This window comes from Callithrix jacchus, chromosome 5, assembly GCF_049354715.1.
Source record: "Callithrix jacchus isolate 240 chromosome 5, calJac240_pri, whole genome shotgun sequence".
Taxonomy (NCBI): Eukaryota; Metazoa; Chordata; class Mammalia; order Primates; family Cebidae; genus Callithrix; species Callithrix jacchus.
The window spans coordinates 91,746,536-91,767,974 of record NC_133506.1 but is presented as its reverse complement, the minus strand read 5'-3'; the positions used below and the strand labels follow the sequence as shown (position 1 = coordinate 91,767,974).

At 52.9% G+C, this 21,439-nt stretch overlaps 1 protein-coding gene across 1 annotated transcript; it reads right to left on the bottom strand.

The window, feature by feature from the left end:
• Positions 1–10,321: 10,321 nt before the first annotated feature.
• On the bottom strand, positions 10,322–15,193 carry KRT13 (keratin 13). The gene is made up of 8 exons (XM_002748611.7): positions 14,661–15,193; positions 13,252–13,334; positions 12,898–13,054; positions 12,548–12,709; positions 12,312–12,437; positions 11,999–12,219; positions 11,055–11,077; positions 10,322–10,699 (listed from the first exon to the last, which is right to left on the bottom strand). The coding sequence occupies exons 1-8, from the start codon at positions 15,129–15,131 to the stop codon at positions 10,602–10,604; spliced, it is 1,341 nt and encodes a 446-aa protein (XP_002748657.4). The 5' UTR covers positions 15,132–15,193; the 3' UTR covers positions 10,322–10,601.
• Between the last annotated feature and the right edge of the window lie 6,246 nt (positions 15,194–21,439).

The window sequence follows — 21,439 nt, the reverse complement described above, 5'->3', positions numbered from 1 at the left end:
AGACATCACCAAATGTCCCCGGAGTTGGGGATTGGGGACAAAACTACCCCCAGCTGAGAACCACTGGACTATCAGGACCAAGACTGGGGCTCTGACCCAACCTCCCCTAAGCACCCCCTACTTGATTTTCTGGGACAAGAGTGCGGAGTCTGGCTGTCCCTGTTGGGCCCACTCAGGCAAGTCCTTAATATACCTATGCCTCAGTTTACCTTGTTTGTGACACAGCATGCTTGTCCTGCAAAATGGGCCCAAGGGCAGCCCGCACCAAGCCCTTTGCACAGCTCTTCTCTGTTTGGGATCTGTGGCTGGCCGGCTTCTGAAGTTAATATTCTCATTTTCTTTCTTGTTCTAACCCCTGTACTGTATGATCCATATCCGAGGCTGATTCTAGGTTTCTCTCAGGACAACTGAATAAGCAAGGAGTCTACTGATCCAAATGTCCAAATGCCTCCATCATTCTCACCTGAGCATCACAAGGGCCGCTGTGGACCAGGGAGGCACCCCTAGGACTGTGGCGAGAGGAGTGTACCTTCCCTGGAGCAGGTGACCAGCTCGTCAAAGGAGAAAGTCTTTCAGCTGCCCTCAGTGTCCCACCTTTTTCCTTATTTTTGACTTGCACAGCCAACCCCCAACTCAAGGGAAGTGCAGAGGGAGACTTGGGGAGGAATTCTCTGCCCTCTCCCACCCAGCAGCCTGGGACAACACAGGATGGGGTGAGGCTTACAGCAACAAACACTTGATCTGTATCAGAGAGAAGAACCCAGGGCTCAGGGTTGCTCTCCTCCCCTGGCAGCTCTAAGAGGCCACCCCCTCCCATGCTAGCCCAGCCGGGGAAAACTTCCAGTTGTTCATGGTTGTGTAAACCAGGGCTGCCCTGCGTCCGGTGTTATTTCAAAGTAGAATCATATTCTGAGACCATTTTTCTAACAGCAATCAAAAGTGCACTGGGCTATTAAGGGTCAGGAGACCTGGACTCCAGGCCCGGCTCTGCCCCAAATTCCAGTACAGCATGAGGCCCCTGTACACTGGGCCTCAGAGCCCCAATGTGAACAAGGAAGGGCCTGGACAATGAGCTGGCACCCGTGATCTCAGACAGTATAGGATCAGGTGCCCGAGCACACCCTGTGGGGCCCGGGAGTTGCCTGGATGTGTCTGTGACTCATTCACCATCCCCATTGCCCTGTCCCTTCTCTGGCATTGATCCTCAGAATGAGGAAGCATCAAGGAGGTTCAAATTCATGACACAACTGGGTTTCATGTTCTGTCCAAACACCCATGGGCCTCAGATCTCTCTTTGCTTCCAGCACTGCACACCCGAGGAGCAATGGTGCAGGCTTCCTCCTGGCTTTCTCTCCACAGGCCAAGTGGCAGCATTAACCCCTCCCCAGGCTGTTCCCAAGAAGGCCCGATCAGTGGTGCATTGTCACAGGGACACTGAGCCAGCATCCCAGCATGCCAGGCCTGAAATGGCACCTCTGGCCAACCGAGTCAAAGACTTTGCTTTGCAGAAGAAGGGACTCAGAGAATAGAGGGCTGAACAGCAGGGGCAAGGGCCCTGAGCCTGGACTCAGCGAGAGTGGAGTTCAGTGGAGGTCATAACGCCACAATCACAGGATTGTGAGGACTACATCCAAAGGGGCTTCATAAACAGGAAATGGTCTCACAGATTTAAGAGACTGAAACTGCTTTTAGAACCCATATAGTCAGAACCCCAGTCCAATGCTGTTTCCAGAGCACAAACTGCCTGCCCTGGTTTAATGGAATACTAATTCAGAGGCCTAAGCCAGTTGTCTGAGAAAAGACAGCTGCCCAGAGAGGCAGGGTCTGGGATGGTGTCCAGAGCTGCCACAGTCCCCTCCTAGATGGAGCTAGGAGTCTCCATCTGTCCTCTGACACTTACTCTAGAAGCTTCCAAAAACCCTCACCCCACCTGCAGTCTGCAGTGCTGACAGGACATCCTGTCCACTACGATCCCAGCTTGGGGAAAGGGGAAGAAGGTAATTGCTGCCATAGTAACAGAAAGCATGCTGGCCTTTCACTGAGCCCATCTTGGAAGGCCACCAAATTCAACATCAACCACTGAGTTTGTGGCCCCTTCTTTGGCAGAAAGAAGTCTGCACACTTAAATGAACTTCTGTCTGAAAACCAAGGTTCTCCATGGGCAAAGACCCAAAATGTCCAGCCCAAGTCTCCTTCTGCCCAGTTCTGAACAGTCCCTCCCAAGCAGAAGGCATAGCTGTCAGTGTGCCCAAGGAGGAAGGGAGTTCTTCAAGCAGGGCATCTCTTTTTCTGACTCTCTGGGCTTTGGTCAGGCTGTGCTGGTCACCACCACCCAAGAGCCTCAAAGACAGTGGAGGAAGCAAACCAGACAGCAGCCTGTGGGGCAGCCAGGCCGCCCACAAATGGGCACCAATGCGAATAAGATCTCCACAGAAGACCGGTGGTTTGTGAGAGCAGCCTGCCGGTGTCAGTCCCATGCTTCTGCTTTTCTCCCACTGCCTCTCCACCCTTGAGGTCCACACACCTACATCCTAGAGAATTTTCTACCAGAAAAATGCCGATTTCATGTTTTAACCTCTTCATACCCACTCAGCACCCAGCGGTCACCCAGGACCCTGGGAGACCCACATCTCATCCTCATTTCCTCCACACAATTGATTTTTCCTTGGAACAAAGGATGTGTTCAAGCGACAAAACACCTGGGATCCCGGGCCCCTCCCGTGAAAAGCAGGGTCCTATGTAGTCCGTGTCAAATAACCCCATCAACAGCTCAGGCCAAATCCACTGAGAGCTTAGGGTAGATTCGAGTGCAGACATGCAGTAACAGGTTCACAAAGTTGAAGAACGCATTGCAGAAGGGGGAAGCCCTGCAATTAAAACCTTTCTGGCCACCAGTGTAACTTTTCCAAAGAATCCAGGAAAAGTCTTGTTTATTCGGTTTTGATGGTGGAAAACTCAGGGCCATTCACAGACCTAATAAAGAGAGAATTGCCAGATTTAGGAAATTTTTTAAATATGATATTTGGAGCACACAGAGAGAGGGAGAGAAAGAGAGTGTGTGCATGCGTGTGTGTGTGTGTGCGTGTGTGTGTGTGTGTTGTTTAGCTTCAATTCTAATCTGAGTGTCCTGTGTCTGAAACCCTCAGGGAGGAAGCATCGCCGGTTGGAAGCCTTGGTCAACAAATGCTGCTGTTTCTTCCTTCCTCCCCTGGTGGCCTGTCCATGGCTGGCTGTTCTCAGGGTCAGGCACGGAGGGCTTCCCTTGGAGAATCGTGCCTTTCTGTCCTCCCACATCTGCTCTCGGAGGATGCCATTCTCGCCCTCCCAAGTCCAAACAGTACTTGTGGAGATGTGGAAGTTGAATTATCCTGCCTCCCAACCTGGCCACCTCAGTGACATTCCGCCCTGACAGCAGTTGCCTTCAGGAGGGTGACTCAGATCTTCCTGGGCAAGATTTGGCAAGTCCTCTCTGCTCCATTTCCCACCCCCCCGACTGTGCCACAAATATCCGCCTGCCCCCTGCTATTACTGGCCTCACCAGGCTCAGGACCATCTGAACAGGCACTCAGCAATAAAGGAGGTTACCCCACCCCATCCACTGCCTGGGTTCCCCTCCACAGCGTTGGTCCTGGTCCCAAGCAGTGGCTTCTCCTGAGACTCTACGGCCCTGTGAGGAGCAGGGGTCCAGCTTCCCAACCTGCTGCTCCCGGCTTGGTCCTGAACCCCCATCAGGCCTTGACCTTAATCGGGCCTTCAAAGTCCCACTTTGCCAGACCCAAAGTTACCCTAGAAATCTCATCTCTTCTAAAATACAAAAAAGTATTTTCTCTCCCACTGGGGTGTGGTTTTTGCACTTGCCCAGGACTTCAAGGTTCTACTGTAAGCACTTTTGCCATGGTAGATGCCCAGAGAGCCACCCTGACCCCAGCCTTAAGCCATACCTCTCTGGTCCTCTTGTGGCCAAGCTCGGCCTCCTGCATCTCAGGGCCTGCTGCCTTCTCACCTGGGGCCAGCTCTCCCTGCAAAGCTGCACTGGCTGTCAGCTCCCATCCGGAAGAGTCCACAGTCTCCTGCTCAGACCCACTGATCCCCTAACCCCCCCCACCCCACTTTTATGATTGGAGAATTTCAGAGCGTCCTTTTCTCCCTGGTGTGCTTGGAGAAGCTGTGACTGTGGGAGATGCTCGGCCAGGCCCACTGGGAGAAAAGAGCTGGGACCTCAGTGTCTAGCGTCCCCTGGATTCAAGTACCACTTAGCTCAACCGCAAAGCGAATTTCCCAAACAGGCTGTTCAATTGGACTTGTAGTCTGCATTTATGGGGGCCGGCATGCAGCTGATTCAGCTCTCTTCCTACGAACAACAGTGTGTCTGCAAACCAGACTGCGGGCTCCAGGCTGCAATTTACCATGCCTGACACTACGGACTTTACTTTCAAACTGGTCTGAGATCCTTGGATGAAAGAAGCCACAGAGTCATTATGACTGTTCATAAAAATGGATGCCAGCTCTTGGCCAAGTCCCCCAAATACCCACCCTCAACAGGTGCCTGTGCAAGTCTCAGCAGCACCCCCCACCCACTTACTTTCTCTCAAACTCTGCAGGAGGATGGAGGGTGTGAAGTGTGCCCAGCTCTTTCAGAGCCCCTGCTGGAAGGGACACAGTCCACATATTCTGCTGTGCCCCAGCCACCAACAGCCTTAGGGATACCATTCAAACGAAGGCAGGTCCCTGAGCAGCCCTCAGATGCCCTGACCCAGGCAGGGAGGAAGGAAGGGCCCCAGCATCTGGATAAGAAAACCTGGAAGTGGCCCGAGTGACATTCCGCCTGTAATCCCAGCACTCTGAGGGGCCGAGATGGGCAGATCACCTGAGGTCAGGAGTTTCAGACAAGCCTGGCCAACATGGTGAAACCCTGTCTCTACTAGAAATACAAAAATTAGCTAGGCATGGTGGCACACATCTGTAATCTTAGCTACTTGGGAGGCTGAGGCAGGAGAATCACTTGAACCCAGGAGGCAGAGGTTGCAGTGAGCCAAGATCGTAACACTGCACTGAAGCCTATTGACAGAGCAGACCTCCGTCTCAAAAAAAAAAAAAAAAAGGCTGGAAGAGTCCATCATCACACCTATTGCCCTGTATCTCCTGCTGTGACTTCTGGAATGGTGAGAGCCCCCTTGCCAGGAAGGCCCAGGCACCCCTTCTCATACTCAGGGTCTTCTGTGGATACTCCAAGCTCTCACCCAACACAAAGGGGGAATAGGCACCAAAGGGGTCTCAGGCCTAGAATCTGCCTGCAGCCACACTCTGCTTGTCAAGGGCCCAACTGGCGACCGGATGGGGCCTCATGTTGAGACCAGGCCCGGCCAGGACTGGGTCTAGGGCCCAGCCCCGCCTCCCTGTGTCCCAGCAGGTGGCCACCGAGACACCAACCTGCTTTCTGGGGTGAGGCTGCCCCCTGCAGGGCCCAGGTAGGACAGCCACCGCACTGAGGATGGCAGCAGCCTGGCCCATTCCCCAGGGTGGAGCCCGGAAGAGAGGGAGGTACCTGCTGCTCAGGAGGAGAGGGAGGTGGCTGAAGCGCCAGGAGTCTCTCCACCTGTGTGGGGCACCTGCCGCCCTCCTCCCTCCAGAACCTGACCTGGCTCTGATGCGCCAACATGCCCCAGGAACACTGCAGGTTGATTCCTCCATCTCCTAGGCTTTGGCGTCTGGGAGACAGCCCCGCTTCTCCCCCAGATTCCTGGAGCTGAATGCTTGACCCTTGGCAAAGGACCAGCCCCAGTCTTGGAAAGCACATTGGAACGGCAAGTCCCAGCTCTCCTGCTGGGCAGGTCTTTCACCCCGTCCGGACCTCAGTCTTTCCATGTGTAAAACTGGCACAGCTGCCCCAATTTGCAGGACTGCTGTAAAGACGGAATTAAATGAAAGATAAGAATAAAGATGCACTACTGTGTTCCCCTTTCCGTGATCTCTTTCATTCTGGCATCTCTGGCGCTGACCTGGCCTCATTCACAGTCATTGGCATGGAGATGAACCAGGTGCCAGTCGAAAAGTGTTGTTTCCTCATAGCCACAGCACTGGGAAGCAGCCATGTGAGACTGGCATGGGCATGGCACCGAGGTCAGCCCCGGGAGGGGAAGCCCTGACCCAGCAGGCCTGCTAAATCTGCCCTCACTTGAATGGCCACCCCACACAGATGATAAAGAGTTGAGTCCCAGGCAGAATGAGGCGGATTCCCCACCCTCCAGACCACAGAGCTGGGATGACTACCCTCTACTCCCAGCTCAGGAAGCCTCCTGAGTTAGCTTCGGCAGAAACACCTGCTCCTGGCCTGCCCTCTGAGCTTCCCCGGCATTCCTGATGGGGCCACAGAGGTCTTCAGATGGGGCCCAGCTTCTCAGTGTCCTCCCTGGGGTCTGGGTGAAAGCCTCCCAGGCCAGAGTCCCCACTGGGCCTAGAGTGTGGCTCATTTCACTGCTCCCATGGGCGACTACCCTCACACCCCACCATGTTCTGCAAAACTAGCTCAGAAAATGAGGGGCTTCCCCTAAATAGCCTTGCCCAGGGTCTCAGGAAGAGTGGCTGCCCCAGGCCCAGTAATGCCCGGGATCTGGACCCCAGGGTGCCTTGGAGCAGCCAGGGTAGCTCAGCATTGAAGCCCCAGGCTCCTCTATCAATCTAGGGTAGGGGCTCCTGTTTCCTGTGCCCTCTGTACAATGCTTACCTACCACTTTCATTTCCCATAGCTTGTATCTATTTATTCCCTCATTTCTCCATTTAATAGATTTATTGAGCCCTTATAAGGCTTACAGTTTATTGAGTCCTTACACCATTCTAGGTATGAGGATGAGATTGACGATGAAACCGACCCTGCCCTGAAGGAACTCACAGCTTAGAAAAGAGAACCAGAAAGGTCATGACCAGAAGTGTCTTGTTTGCTAAGCACTTACTATGCACCAGTGACTGTTCTGAGCACTTGACTTTAATAACCTATGAGGAAGGAAGACTCAGCCGATGAGGAATGAGGCCAGCAAGGTTAAGTCACTTGCCCAGGATTACAAATGCAAATCAGGTCCCTGTGGCTCTAGGCTCCACGAACATTGCACCCCGGTAATTGCTGAAAGCAGAGAGCCTTGCTGAGATCGGTGGGGAAGACCAGAGAAGACTTAGAGCAAATGCTGAAACCTGAGCAGAGTTTTGAAGACTGACAGTTTATTAGTTTGGGTGTCTCCTCCTCCCTTCCTGTCGACCCATGGACTCCTTGAAGACATAGGCTTCCTTTCATCTGCCTCTCTTTTGCTGTGACCCCACACAGTGCCTGGTATTCAGTGGTCACTCAATAGATAGCTGCTGACCAAATAGGTCACCAACAATGTAAAAAGGTACTAGGAGCAAGGGCATGTCCTGTTTCTCTTTGATGCCTCAGCTCCAGGCGCTGTTCCAGGCACCTGAACTTGCGTCAATCCCCACCCTTTTCTGTAGTGCTGGTGGCAGGGTCTGGGGTGGGATCTGGAATGGTGGAGGGTGGACACCTTTCTGCTGGCTTAGCAAGCTGGGCCGGGCGTGTCTGAGCGGCCACTGTGTGAATAAGACAACTGTGTGGGCCAGGGGCTGTGGCTTACGCCTGTAATCCCAGCACTTTGGGAGGCCCAGACAGGTGGATCACCTGAGGTCAGGAGTTCAAGACCAGTTTGGTCAACATGGTGAAAACCTGTCTCTACTAAACATACAAAAATTAGCTGGGCATGGTAGCGGGCACCTGTAATCTCAGCTACTCAGAAGGCTGACGCAGGAGAATTGCTTGAACCCAGGTGGGGGAGGTTGCCATGAGCCGAGATCCCACCATTGACCTCCAGCCTGGGTGACAGCAAAACTCCCAAAAAAGAAAGACAACTGACTGTGTGCAGTCCATAGGCGGGGATTGAGGTGGGGGAAGAGAAGGAAGACAATGAAGGGGGAGAATAAACTCCACAGGGGCGCAGGAGAGGGGAGGGGAGGGAACAGGAGGACGATGCCAGAGGAAGGTTGCAGATGGCCAGAGTGCTGAAACTCCATCTAGCCTCTGCCTTAAGCCCCTTGACAAAAATAAAATGGCACTGGAGGGACATTTCCCCAGATTGTTCATTCATCTCAGCATTGACAGAGCCCACCTGCATTCTGTTGGATGAGAGACCCCCCAGCTTTGAGGAAGGCACAGCCCTGCCCACTCGGAGCACACTGTCAGTGCTAGGACAGATGAGTGCACACATGTGAACACCCAAGTGTGCCCCGCCCCAGCCAGCTGCTGCAGAGGAGGTGGTGTCCATCTCAGTATGAATTTTAAATAAAAAACTAGTAGTCTCCAGGCCGGGTGCGGTGGCTCATGCCTGTAATTCCAGCACTTTGGGAGGCCAAGGCGGGTGGATCATGAAGTCAAGAGATTGAGACCATCCTGGCCAAGATGGTGAAACCCCCTCTCTACTAAAAATACAAAAATTAGCTGGATGTGGTGGCGTGTGCCTGTAGTCCCAGCTACTTGGGAAGATGAGACAGGAGAATTGCTTGAACCCAGGAGGCGGAGGTTGCAGTGAGCCAAGATTGCACCACTGCACTCCAGCCTAGGAGACAGAGCAGGACTCCGTCTAGAGAAAAAAAAAAAAAAAACTGGTAGTCTCCAATAAAACAAAGACAGGGGTGTGGAGAGAAAGAAGAGAGAAAGGTTGGCTCAGACAGAGGTCTCTCACTGAACAAAGTCCCAGGGTCCCCAGCAACCTGCCTGCTTCCTCGAGGGCAGTTTGGATTGGCAGGAACTTGGGTGGGACAGGGAGAGACTAGTGTAGTAACCAGAGCTGGGGAGAGGCCAGAAAAGGCTGCACCACCAGGACCGGGAGGCAGGTGAGGAGTCTAAACTTTCCTCAGTGGCCAGATGACTCCCGGCTCCTGGCTGAGGTTTCCAGGTCCTCCAGGAGAAAGGGCAAGGAAGGAGCGGATCTGGGAGAATGATGGGAGGTCTTTTGCATGGGTGGATTGAAGGAGGCTCACAGTTGGCAATGGGAATCTGAGGCTGGGAGGGGCTCAGTGGAGATTCAAGTTTGGGCGTTATCAGAACATATGGGCAATTGTATCCATATAGGCAATTGTATCCATAGGCATGTCCAGGATGACCCACCGGAACAATGAAGAGGAAAAGAGAAGAACACATACACCAGAATCCAGGGGGCCAGTCGGCGTGTAAGGAGTGAGCAGAGCAAGAGGAGGCTGCGAATCAGAGCTGGGGCAGCCAGAGGGGGCAGGGAGAGCAGGAGGGGGCTGTGCAGAGACAGCGGCCAGGTCAGTGCCAGGGAGCTGGTCCCAGGAGTGGGTGGGAGTGGCAGGACCTAGGCGTGGGATGGGGAGGACATTAGGAGTGGAGGCCTCAGGCCAAAAGGGAGCCATTAGCCAGAGAGGAAATGCTCTCAGCAGGAAGCAGGGAGGCAGCAGGCTGGGGCTAGGCCTCCTCCCCAGATCAGCCCTTCACTCGCCCCTTGCCGTCTGCTCACCAGGACCTGGAGGCAGGCAAGGAGTCCAGGCTTTTCTCAGTGGCCAGTGAGGAGCGACTGGGGGGTCTCTAAGCTGAGAAATGACTCGGTTTCCAGCAATTGCCCCTGCTGGAGTGTGGCACACAGAGGCATGGAGGCCAGCAAGGAGGCTGTGGTCACGTGCCCATAGTGAGGACCAGGAAGGACGTTATAGCTAATGCAGTGCCCACGGGAAGCACTTGTGAAGCAGGTGAGGGAGAAAGAGGAGGCCAAGATGACTCCCGGCTCCTGGGTCAGGTTTCCAGGTTCTCCAGGATAAAGGGCAAAGAGGCTTTACAGAGAGAAAGGGGCCAGGTCAGTGCCGCGGCCAGCCAGGAAGCTGGTCCCAGGACTGGTTGGGGGTGGCAGGCTTTGCCTCCTTGCCCTTTATCCTGGAGAACCTGGAAACCTGAAGCCTCTGTACTTTTCGCCCACGTTTCCCCTCACTTGACTCTGCTATCTTCATGTTGCTGCCTTTTTGACTGAACATCCTCATCTGCTAGGCTATGGAACTGGCTCCCGTGCTCCTGCGCCATCTCTGCTATGTTCCATCTGTCCGTGACTGCGGGACACCATGGTCTGTGAGCTGCCCGGGTCCTCTGTGTTTGCTGTTGTTGTGCCTGTGTGCTCAGATGGCCCATGGGGATGCACCTGTCCTTCCTCGATAGGAAGCTCCCCAGGCCTGTCCTCGTCTGGATTTGCTGCTCCACCTAGCTGTGTCCCTCTCACCTCCCAAACCAGGGCTGCAGCAGGGGCCACTGCGGAAACCAGGCCAGAATCAAAACTATGTTTGCAGAAAGGCAGGAAACTTTATTGAATTATCTTTTCTTCTAGGTAGAGAAGTTGAGATACCCAAGCATAGCCAGGTCAGGGAGGAGGGAGATCCAGCAGGAAGAGAAGAGGTGGGAGGCCCATCCTCAGGAACTAGGGAAGAGTCAGGACCGGAGTCGTGAGGACAGAGGGACTGAGCCTGGGGTCCAGCAGACCCTCCTCTCTCCTGCGGGGAACTGTCAGCTCTCTCCTCCTCCAGGTGCTGAAGACAGAGGGAGGGGACGCCAGGCAGATTTAAGGCCTACGGACATCAGAAATGCGGCGACCGGAGGTGGTGGTGACAGAGGCACTGGCAGTGGTGGTAGCAGAGGTGCTACGGGGGCTGACGTTTCCTGGGAAACGGGAGACAAGACATACTCAGGCTAGAGATGACCCACCTGCGGCCAGGACAGGGCCCCCCAGGTGTACTCACAAACTCCTCATTAGTCAGATGGTACATGGGTAGGACTCTATTGACCCCAAAGGTGGCTCTTACCAAGACAGCCCAACAGCTCCATGGGGCAGAGCCATCAATTTTGAAAGGAAAATTGATGAGGAAATGACCATTCCATCCCAGCTCTCCCGCTCCCTACACTGGAGAGCCCAGCACTGGCTCCCTCCCTCCCCGCCAGCTCCCACCCACATCTGGTCTTAAACAGGAGCCTAACTCCACCTCACCTGTCCCAGTCCATGGGGCTGTTCCCTTACCTGCTGAGGGGAAGCCAGTCATCCTGGAAGAGAGGAGAGGGGCAGCCATGAGCAGAGGGTAACCGAAGAAAGGTGCTTACCTCTTCCTCTGGGGGAGTGCCTCGGGTTATTATTTGAAGCCCCTGGGCTGGACTCTAGTGCCTCTGAGCTGTGACCCAACTCAAGGGGCAGCAGCATCAGGTGCCCGCCAGGACTGTCTGTCTGCCTGTCTTGTCTGTCTATGTGTCTGTCTGAGAGATCTCAAGGGGAGATATCATTGGCCCCAAGATCAGGGTGTTTGTCCTTCCTCTGGATTATCCAAACCCCCAACCCTCCACCGGAGCCCTGAGCCTGCAAGGGTGGCTTGATCTCTCTGCAAGGGGTCTAAAGGCAGTTAAAGCACCATAGTAATGCTTTGTTCAGGTGAGCTGAATCTAAGCCGCTCTTTTTTCAATATCAGATGTTCCCTCCACGGTTCCTATTTCCTCCAGTCTAACTCAGAAACCCGAATTAGAAAGCACCAAGGAAATGTCCCCATAAACTCAGACAGGGAGGGGTCTCCTCCTGACATGAGGGGGCTGATCTCTAAAACCCTGCCTGCTCTGACACCCACAGGTCTTGCGGTCACTATCTTAAGAAAGAGGCTGGAGAGGCCGGGCATGGTGGCTTACACCTGTCATCCCAGCACTTTGGGAGGCCAAGGTGGGCGGATCACAAGGTCAGAAGTTTGAGACCAGCCTGGCCAACATGAAACCCTGTCTCTACTAGAAATACAAAAAAATTAGCTGGATGTTGTGGCATATGCCTATAGTCCCAGCTACTAGGGAGGCTGAGGCAGGAGAATCACTTGAACCCGGGAGGCAGAGCTTGCAGCGAGCCGAGATTGCCTGACTGCACTCCAGCCCAGGCAGCAGAGTGAGACTCTGTCTCAAAGAAAAAAAATTAAGAGGCTGGAGAGGACCTACTTGGAGTCCTGGCCCTCGAGCAGGCTGCGGTAGGTGGCGATCTCCTGCTCCAGCCGCGTCTTGATGTCCAGCAGCATCTTGTACTCCTGGTTCTGACACTCCATCTCACTGCGGAGCTGGCTCAGCTGCGCCTCGATGCTGCTGATGAACCCCTGGATCTGCTGCAGCTGCAGGGCGTAGCGGCACTCCGTCTCGGCCACCGAGTTCTCCAGCCCGGCTTTCTGGTAGAGCAACAGAGAAGACGTTACGTGGGGAGCCAGGCCCGGGGGAAACCTAGAGGTGGTGGCCACCGGGCAGGAGGTGGCAGGCATACCATGCTCAGCTGGGACTGTAGCTCAATCTCCAGGCCCTGGAGCGTGCGCCTGAGCTCCGTGATCTCTGTCTTACTGGTCTGAATTATGGCAGTGTTGGTAGACACCTCCTTGGTCAGCTCTGCACTCTGAAATGCAAGCAGGAAGAAGGTGATGGGGAAGCTCAGCTCAAACAGCCTAACCAAGGGGCTGTATCTGCTCAGCTCCCCTGGCCGTGTGGGGTGAGAGGGTCAGGTACCTTGGTGTGGAACCATTCCTCGGCATCCCGGCGGTTCTTCTCTGCCATGGCCTCATACTGCTCCCTCATCTCTGCCAGCACGCGGGTCAGGTCAATGCCTGGGGTGGCGTCCATCTCCACATTGACCTGGCCGACCACCTGGTTGGTAAATTCCTTCATCTCCTGTGGGGATGGGAAAGGAAGATGTGTGAGGCTCCTCATCCTCCCTCTCCTTGGCTCTGAGTCCTGGGAGAGTGTTCTGGAAAGTGCTTCCAGGTCCCACAGTGGAGGGCTGCGCCCGGCTGCAGGGGAGGGTTCCTCCTTCTCACTGGAGGTGGTTCCGCCCAGGGCAGCCTGCAGTTCCCGCTCACCTCCTCGTGGTTCTTCTTCATGTAGGCCAGCTCCTCGTTCAGGCTCTCAATCTGCATCTCCAGGTCAGTCTTAGACAGGGTGAGTTCATCCAGCACCCGGCGCAGGCCGTTGATGTCAGCCTCCACACTCTGGCGCAGGGCCAGCTCATTCTCATACCTGAAATAGTAAAACAGGAAAATGGTGTTTGGAAAAGCAAGACATAAATGATATGAAACAGTCCCCCTACCCCTGCACTGGACTCTGATACTTCTCCTTGACCTTCACTTCTGGGATGCTCCAGTGTCATTGGCCAGGTGAGCATTTGTCTAAACTAAGAAACTGTTGGGAAAGGAGAGAGAGGGGAAAAAACTCACTTGAGCCTGAAGTCATCCGCAGCCAGCCTGGCGTTGTCAATCTCCAGGATGACCCGGTTGTTTTCAATGGTGGCAGACAGGATCTACAAAATGCAAAAGAAGGTAACCTCTAGGGCGTGTGTGTCCAGTGTGTTGGCTTCCCTGGGCCACACTGGAGGAAGAAGAATTGTCTTGGGCCACACATAAAATACACTAAAAGTAATGATAGTTGATGGGCAAAAAAAAATTTTTTTTAATTTAAAAAAATTGTAAGACTCATAATGTTTTCAGAAAGCTTACAGATTTGTGTCGGACCTCAATCAAAGCCATTCTGGGCCACATGCAGCCCAGGCTGGACAAGCTTGCTCTAGGGGTTCCATGTGCTTGAGGAGGTGGCTGGGAAAACATGGGCAGGACCGGTTCCCAGGGGGCTCTGTCTCTAACTTGAGCTGGGACAAGGCATTTCCCTCTGGGCCTCTATTGCTCTTCCGTAAAGTGAAGGGTGGAGCTGCGTTCCCTCCAATTGCTCCTATTGCTTGAACATTCCATGTCTGAGCACCCTGGGAAAGACGCAGGGAGTGGGTTTCTGAGGAACGACCTGCTGAGAACATCTTTGGTTCGTCATGTCTCGGCAGCCTCAGACTAGCACCCTCCCCGGGCCACTGTCTTAAGAGCCCTCCCCTGAAAGTCAGGAGGGACTCAGCTTGGTGCTGCATATCTCCCAATCACGTTGCAGGAGCTGACCTCCCAGCTGAGTGGAGGGGAAATCTGACAAATATTCCCATCCATTTGAGTTTCTTGTCTAAACATTTATATTCCAAAGCACTGAAAGCCTATTCCACATGGCCGGGACTCAGCCCAGGCTGGTAGATTTCTACTCCAGCAGGCTGGTATCACAGCATAACAGGCAGGGTTCAACAGAGGGCATGCAGGTAAGTACTGCCTAAGCCTCTGCCTCTCTCTCCCCGACCTAGCCATCACCAGTTAAGAATATCAGTTTGCATGGGTCCCCTACAAAGTAAACAGTTATTCCCAGGGCAATGAATGAACATGTTGATTTCACTTTCTCTGTTGATTTCACTCATTCTTAGTGGCTTTTAAACCTGTCATGTTTCCAAATAGCTCAGTGGGTTGGGATTATAGAGATCGAGTCACAAATAATGTAACTGTCTGGAAAGCAGCAAAAAAAAAATGGCATGAGTAATAACAGCAAGAAAAATGAATAATGAGAGAAAATGCATCTGGGGAGCTGTGGCATGAGAAAGCCCATCAAAAGTAGAGACTCTTGGTAGTAAAAGATGAGGCTTTTCACCCTGCAAGAAGGCTGTGAATTTCACCAACACCTGGTCCCCTGCTACACTGTGGAACCTCCTTGGCCTTGGAGGCTCTGCCCTGCATGGGGGTGCCCTCCTCAGCTTCCAAGGTCTCACCTTTTCCCGGAGCTCTTCAATGGTCTTGTAGTAGGTGCTATAGTCCCGCTCCGGGCTAGATGGGCTCTGCTTCAGGTGCCAGTCACGGATCTTTACCTCCAGGTCAGTGTTGGCCGCCTCCAGAGCGCGCACCTTCTCCAGGTAGGAAGCCAGGCGGTCGTTGAGGTTCTGCATGGTTATCTTCTCATTGCCAGTGAGGAGGCCGCCATCGCCAGCACAAAAGTCAGCAAAGCCACCAGCAAAACCCCCACCAAAGCTGCCTCCAAGACCACCTCCATAGCCACCTCCAAAGGCACTACCAGCCCCTCCACCAAAGCCACAGCTTATGCCGCCCCCATAGCCCCCGACAGATCCCCCAGAGACAAACCGAGTTGAGCAGGTAGAGACACCACGGCCTCCTCCCAGCTGGCAAGAGCCACCCCCGAAACCGCCTCCATAGCTGGCGGAGGAGCTCTGCAGGCGGAGGCTCATGGTGAGAACAAGATTGAGAGCAGGTGCAGACAGAAGCTTGCTTGGCCTGGGCCGAGGACTGTGGCTCTTCCCCAGAGTGGACACCTTTTATACACCTCCACAGGGGCTGGATATCTTCTCTCCTCCCTTCCCCACCCTCTGACTTGGTGCCAACTGCACTTCTTTTTCCCACAAGCCCAGTTACCTCTGCTCTCTCCAGGGTGGGTTGTGCCTTTTGGGGGTGGCTTTTTTTTTAATCCTTAACAAAAGGAATGATTCAGAGGGGACAGCATTCTGCCTGAGACTGCCCTTTTGACAAGCGAATTCTGTTTCACCTCCACTTAAGGAGTTCACCCTACAGGCTCTGAGCCCCACCCAGTATCAGAACGGGACCTAAGATGCAAAGGCCTGCCAGGAGCCTCTGCAAGGGAAGTGGTGGCTGCAAAGTGGCTCTGTGCTTTGCCAGGTCACCGTGGCCCTCGACCTTCCTTTTTTCTATACTACAATTCCCATCTGGGATGTCCTGGATCCCTCTTAGTACTTCATCTACTCCAGGGGTCCCAGAAACTCTGAGGACAAACTTTACTTGGTCTGATAGAATCAACGGCCTTGAAAGTATTTAGGCCAAGAAAGCAATGGCCCCAAAGCATCAGAAAAAGTCACAGTGACAGAGACCCTCAGGGATCTTAGGGACCATCAGACACAGCTGGGAAAACTCAGGCATGGAAAGAGGAAGTGGCCCTATCCATCGTCACAGCAAATATTCTCAGAGCCCTCACCCTAGGCAGGACTGGGGTGAAGGGACTTAACACTCATCATATTTAACCTTCACAGCACCTTGGGAGCAGGTTCCTACTGTTACATTTTGCACATGAGGAAAATGAACCTAAAGGGCAGATTCAGGACTGAAATCCAGGTCTGGTTCTGTCTGGCACTGAGGTGCATTCTTTAGGTATATCTTTCATACAGTAAAATGTATAGATCAGGTCCAGCTTCATGTCTTTCGACCCAGGCGTGACCTGTGTAAACACCACCCAGAACATTCCCAGCATTCCATAAAGCTCCTTGCACCTTTTCCCAGTGAGTTACTTGACTCCACGCCCCTGATACCACCACTCTTCCAACCTCTGTCCCCATAGACAAGCTCAGTGGTGCCCAACTAGGAGCTGCTTTTCTCCCCAGGGGACATTTGACAATGTCTAGGAACACTCTGGTTGTCACAACTTGGGGGCACTACTGGTAGCTAGACACCAGGGATGCTGCTGAACATCCTATAGGGCAAAGGACAATCCCCATGGCAAAGAATTCTCAGACCCACAGTATCAATAGTGTTGAGGTTGAGATGCCCTGGGTCAATCTGGCCCTCGGGTTTACTCACTCCATTACACTAGCTGCTTTAGGGGCAGGAAGACAGTCTTGTAATAACGTGAGCAGGGCCCTTTCTAGTATGCCAGTCACATGAGGTCTGTCCAAGCTTGTGAGTGTTTGACCAAGAGGTCACGTAAAAGGATGTGACCCAGGACCTGGGGCCAGGGTCTCTGCTTAGAATCTTGAGATGCAGCTTAGAAACTCGGGTACCAGGTAAGGACCCTGCCAGAGGCAGATTCCCCATTCAGACTGGAAGCAAAGGCCCTCAGCTGGCATCTGTGAGGCCCAAATAGAAGGTCCTCCATTCAAGGGCTAACAATGGAGGACCCTGGACTCAGACTCCCAGGCCCCCCTCCCCAAGGGTCCAGGGTTGCTGTGGATGGCATCTTGAGAATAGCTTTCTGGCTCACAATAGCCACGAGGGTCTGGGTGATACGAGGCCAGGGGCTGGGTGCAGCGGCACAGGCATGAGGTTCTCCTGGAACCCCCTTCACTGTTCAGCAAGATCAGAAAGGAGAGATCTGAGTCAGGGCTTTCTGGCCCTTTGTTTTCTAGGGTAGAGAAGCAGGCCTGTGCTTCATACATGGGTATCAGCAGGGACAGAGCCAGGGCATGTTGCCAGGGTTCTAACAGCCTAACGAGGCTGGGGGTTTGGGCTGACCCCTGACCCTGCCCAGCCCTCCTGCCCAAGCTGATGGCTCAGCTCTCTCTCTGAAGAGGGGTGATTCAGCCCAAAGCAGGAGCTCTTGCTCTCCCAGTAGAGGATCAAAACTGACAAGAAGGTGATTAATGGAACCTGCCTGGCCTGGGGTGACAATGCCCCAAACCTCCCAGTGCTGACGAGCAGGTTCAGGCCAACGCCTCTTAGAGTAACAATGCGGCAGATCCTCCAAAGCCCCAGTAACACAAACACGGAGTGGCCCGTAGCATTCTTGCCTTCTCGAGGTCAGGGCACACTCCCTCCCCGCTGAGCAGGACTTGTAATGCCTTGACACAGGAATGCCTTCCTCCAACCTGCAGTGAGTCCCAGAGCCTTCTGAGAGGAAGCTGGGCAGAGATCCATTCAGGGACCCATCTCTCTTCCTATTTCTACCCAGCCCTAATGGAAGAAGGAGAGAGCACTGGGGCTGAGGCACTGCTACTTCGTCTTAAGCTTTCTGCTTTGCTTTTTGGCAAAAACAAAAACAAACAAAAAAAAAGAAACCTAATGACTCTAGTCTCCTCCCAGTAATGCTTCAAGGGAAGGAGCGGGAAACCTGCCTTCATGAGCAGCCCCTGCAAGCAAGGCTGGGCTTGAAACATTGTCACCAAGTCTCACAACGATGGGAGAGGGTTTACATCAGCCCCATTTTATAGGTGAGACAACCAAGGTTCAGGGAGGGAAAGTCGCTTGTCCAAGGACACCAAGAAAGCAAGATTTAGACCTGGTCTCTGGCCCTCTCTACCTGACGGTATCTCAGCAGCCCTCCTGCGAATTCAGATGTTTGATCTCTGAATGTTTCTAAAACACTCGTCATTCCTTGAGTAATAAGGGTGCTAGGACATCTTTGTTCTAATATTGAGTCTTTGAGCCCAGTTTCTGACATAGAACTTTTACTCCCTTAGAATCTCCTAGTGGAAGGAGCATCTTCTGTTCTAATGAGGTGATTCTTAGTGGGCTCCGGATGGGGGCTGGTCATTGCAAAGACTTTCAGCCCACCCCATCCCCGGTCCTCCAGGAAGGGGAGAGGGGCCAGACATTGAGTTTGTAATTGACTGCGGCAATGTGATGAAGCCTCCATACAAATCCTTGAACTGTGGGGTTCAGAGAGCTTCCGAGTTGGTGACCAAGAACACATCCACGTGCCAGGAGGGTGCTGCACCCCAACTTCACAAGGACAGATGCTCCTGCTCTCAAGACACCTCTGCACCTCGCCCTGTGTATCTCTTTGTCTGGCTGTTCATTTTTAGCCTTTAAAATGCCATTCGTCCGTAATTGACAACAATAAATAAGTGTCCTGCATTCCTGGGTTCTGCGAGCTGTGCTGCCAAATTATTCAAGGGGGTCATCACCCCCTTGTGGTGACTTGTAGCCAAATCAGACAGAAGTGGGTCACCTGGGGACCTACTCCTTGCAGATGGCATCTACAGTTGGCTGTGGAGACAGCCTTGCAGGACTGAGCCCTTAATCTGTGGGGTCCGTGCTAATTACAGTTGGTGTCAGAATAGCATGGACTTGTAGGACACCCAGTTAGTGTCAGAGAATTGTTTGGTATGGGGTCACAGAGCTGTTCTATGTTAAGTGTGGGTATAGATAAGAAAAAGTAGGGCTTTTTTTCCTATATTCACATTCTTATATATGTTGAAAGATAACACTAGCTACCATTTCTTAAAGCTTGTGTAATCTGATTCGGTCCTCAAAACCCCTCTGCTGTTTTTATGATATTCCTTTCTCAGGTGAGAAAGCTGTGGCCCAGAGGGTTTAAACACATTACTTCAACTCGAAAGTGCAATTGTGTCCATGGCAAATCCCTCCAGGCCAGTGCTGGCACCATCCCATCCAAGCAAGGGCATCTTCTGTGGCCTTACTCTTTCTCAGGCCAACCTGTCACCCCAGGCTGAGCCGGTGGACCATCCTGCTTCCCACAGTGGCTAGGCCTGAGCAGCTGGTGGCCTGACAGGTCGGCCTGCCTGCTGTCTGTCCCTAGTCTGAGCTCCAAAGCTTGGGGGCCCATGGGAGTGCTCATTCAGCACAGAATTGTTGTAGGAACTTTCTCATCCTTTGGGGAAACCAAGACCCAGAATGCCAAGGCTCAGAAGGCTGAGGCCCAGGAGTAAGAAGAATCAGGGGGAAAGTGTGTGAATTTCCAGCTGTCCCACCAGCCCCTCGTGGGCCCTACATTGAAATAATTCCTAAGTTTCCTTCAGCAAGTTGCCTTTCTGAGTCTCTGATTCTCAAAGATTTGTCCACAGACATTCAATGGTTTATCTGCAGAGGTGAGGCTCCAACCCTGTCCCAGATTCTACTGGAATTCCTGGCTTGGATCAGGCACCTCTCTCCCTGGAATCCGTGGGACCCAGCGTCCAGGACAACTGACCAACCTCAAAAAGGGTCTCAAGGATGTGATTGTTGTTTATTGAAAAACAAAATAAAATACAAATATCAGAGTAAATCATGAGCTATAAGGTAAATGCTGTTTTGTTAAACTTTGTGTATGTGTGTTCCATGTACTATGTTGCAATATTATGCATGCTTTTTACTTTGGCTGCTAGTAACAAAGTTTGAAATCCAGAAAAAAAGAAGGTCTCAGGGCTTCTCCACAGGGAAGAGGCCTGTCCTGAAAGGCAGGCTCTCCCCAGAGAATCACCCCAGGCTGTCTGGGCAGCTCCCCCTCCTCAGAGATACCTGCTTGGCACAGCACCACTCAGATGTCTTTCAAGGCTAAGCCTCGATGCCTTAGGCTCTTGCATCTCTATAACCCCCAACTTTTTAAAATCCCTTCTATCCCGCCCAGGCTTCTCAGATACCCAGCAAGCTCAGCAAGGGCTTTGGACAAGGTAGACCTGAGTTTCAATCCTCCATCCGCCATGGACTTGCTGTGTAATCTTGGGAAAGTCACTCAAGCTCTCAGTGCCTCAGTGGCCACCACTGAAAAATGGGCACCAGATGAGTTAGTATTCCAGGCTCCTCAAATACCTGAGACACAGGAGGCACTGGGCGGCCGGGAGGTTGCTGTTGCCTCCCTTTTACACATGAGGAAATGCAAGCTCAGCATTGCTCAGCGACCTGTCAGGATTCCTCTGAGCCTCCACCCTGCAAGGACACACTGCTTTACCTCCTTCTCTTTCTGGTTCCTACAGCCAGCATGGCACCCATGGCCACCAGGCAAATGAAAGGAGGTAGATTTCCTAGTTTATTTCTCCTACTGCAACTCAGCTTCCCCAAGATGGGAACTTTGCTGAATATATCCCCAAATCCTGCTCCCAGCACAGGAAAGCTCAGGATGAATGTCTGAGATGCCATTTCGGGGATATTTTGTCAGCTGGCTTTAGGTGAGGATTGGCAAACGTGAGTGGTGTCCAATGGGGTCGCCCCAGCTCCAATTCGGGAGAGCCACAGGTGGTAATCGAAAAAAAATCTCAGGAGAACAGCTGTCTGCTCCTTATTTCCCACTGTCCTGCCAGCTGCCCATGGAGGGATAGCTGAACACCAGGTGGGCATATGATCAGCACACTGACCAATGTCTAAGGCAGGGAAAAGCAAAGGAGAAGCAAGTTCACACATTAAACAAATCTTTGTCTAGCACCCGCACTAAGAATTCAGCAGTGAAGAGAGTGAACACAGTCGATGCCGTCACAGGTTCCCTTCTGAGGTCCCAGGATACAGATCATCTCATAGAGACCCTCATGATCATCTTGTCCAACCAGACTCCCAATTGAAAAATGGGGAAACTGAGCCAGTGACTCACGCCTGCAATCCCAGTACTTTGGGAGCCCGAGGCAGGTGGATCACCTGAGGTCAGGAGTTCATGACCAGCCTGGCCAACATGTCAAAGCTTGTCTCTACTAAAAACACAAAAAATTAGATGGACATGGTGACAGATGCCTGTAATCCCAGCTACTTGGGAGGCTGAAGCAGGAGAATTGCTTGAACCTGGGCGGCGGAGGCTGCAGTGAGCCAAGATTGCTGACATTGCACTCCAGCCTGAGCAACAAGAGTGAAACTCCATCTCAGAAAAAAAAAAAGAAAATAGGGAAACTGAAACCCAGAGAGAGAGGCAGGGGCCAGCCACAGTCCTCAGGGAGATAGCGGCAAGCATATCTCATGCCTGATCTGGGAAACCCAGCCTGAGCAGAGGGCACACCCAAGGCCCTAATCTCTAGTCAGAAAGCTGCCCTCTCTCTGTGGGGAGAAGGGAGAGGCATCACCCACTACCTGCTTCTCTGATTGGCTGGAAACCAAGCCTGACCTCAGCCCAGGG

Bases quoted from the DNA above. Each gene is read 5' to 3' on its own strand.
- KRT13 (XM_002748611.7), bottom strand. From the start codon at position 15,131: ATGAGCCTCCGCCTGCAGAGCTCCTCCGCCAGCTATGGAGGCGGTTTC. The intron at 12,710-12,897 runs GTGAGCGGGAAC...CCATCCCCACAG, and splicing joins TGAAGAAGAACCACGAGGAG to GAGATGAAGGAATTTACCAA. The intron at 12,220-12,311 runs GTATGCCTGCCA...TTGCTCTACCAG, and splicing joins TACAGTCCCAGCTGAGCATG to AAAGCCGGGCTGGAGAACTC.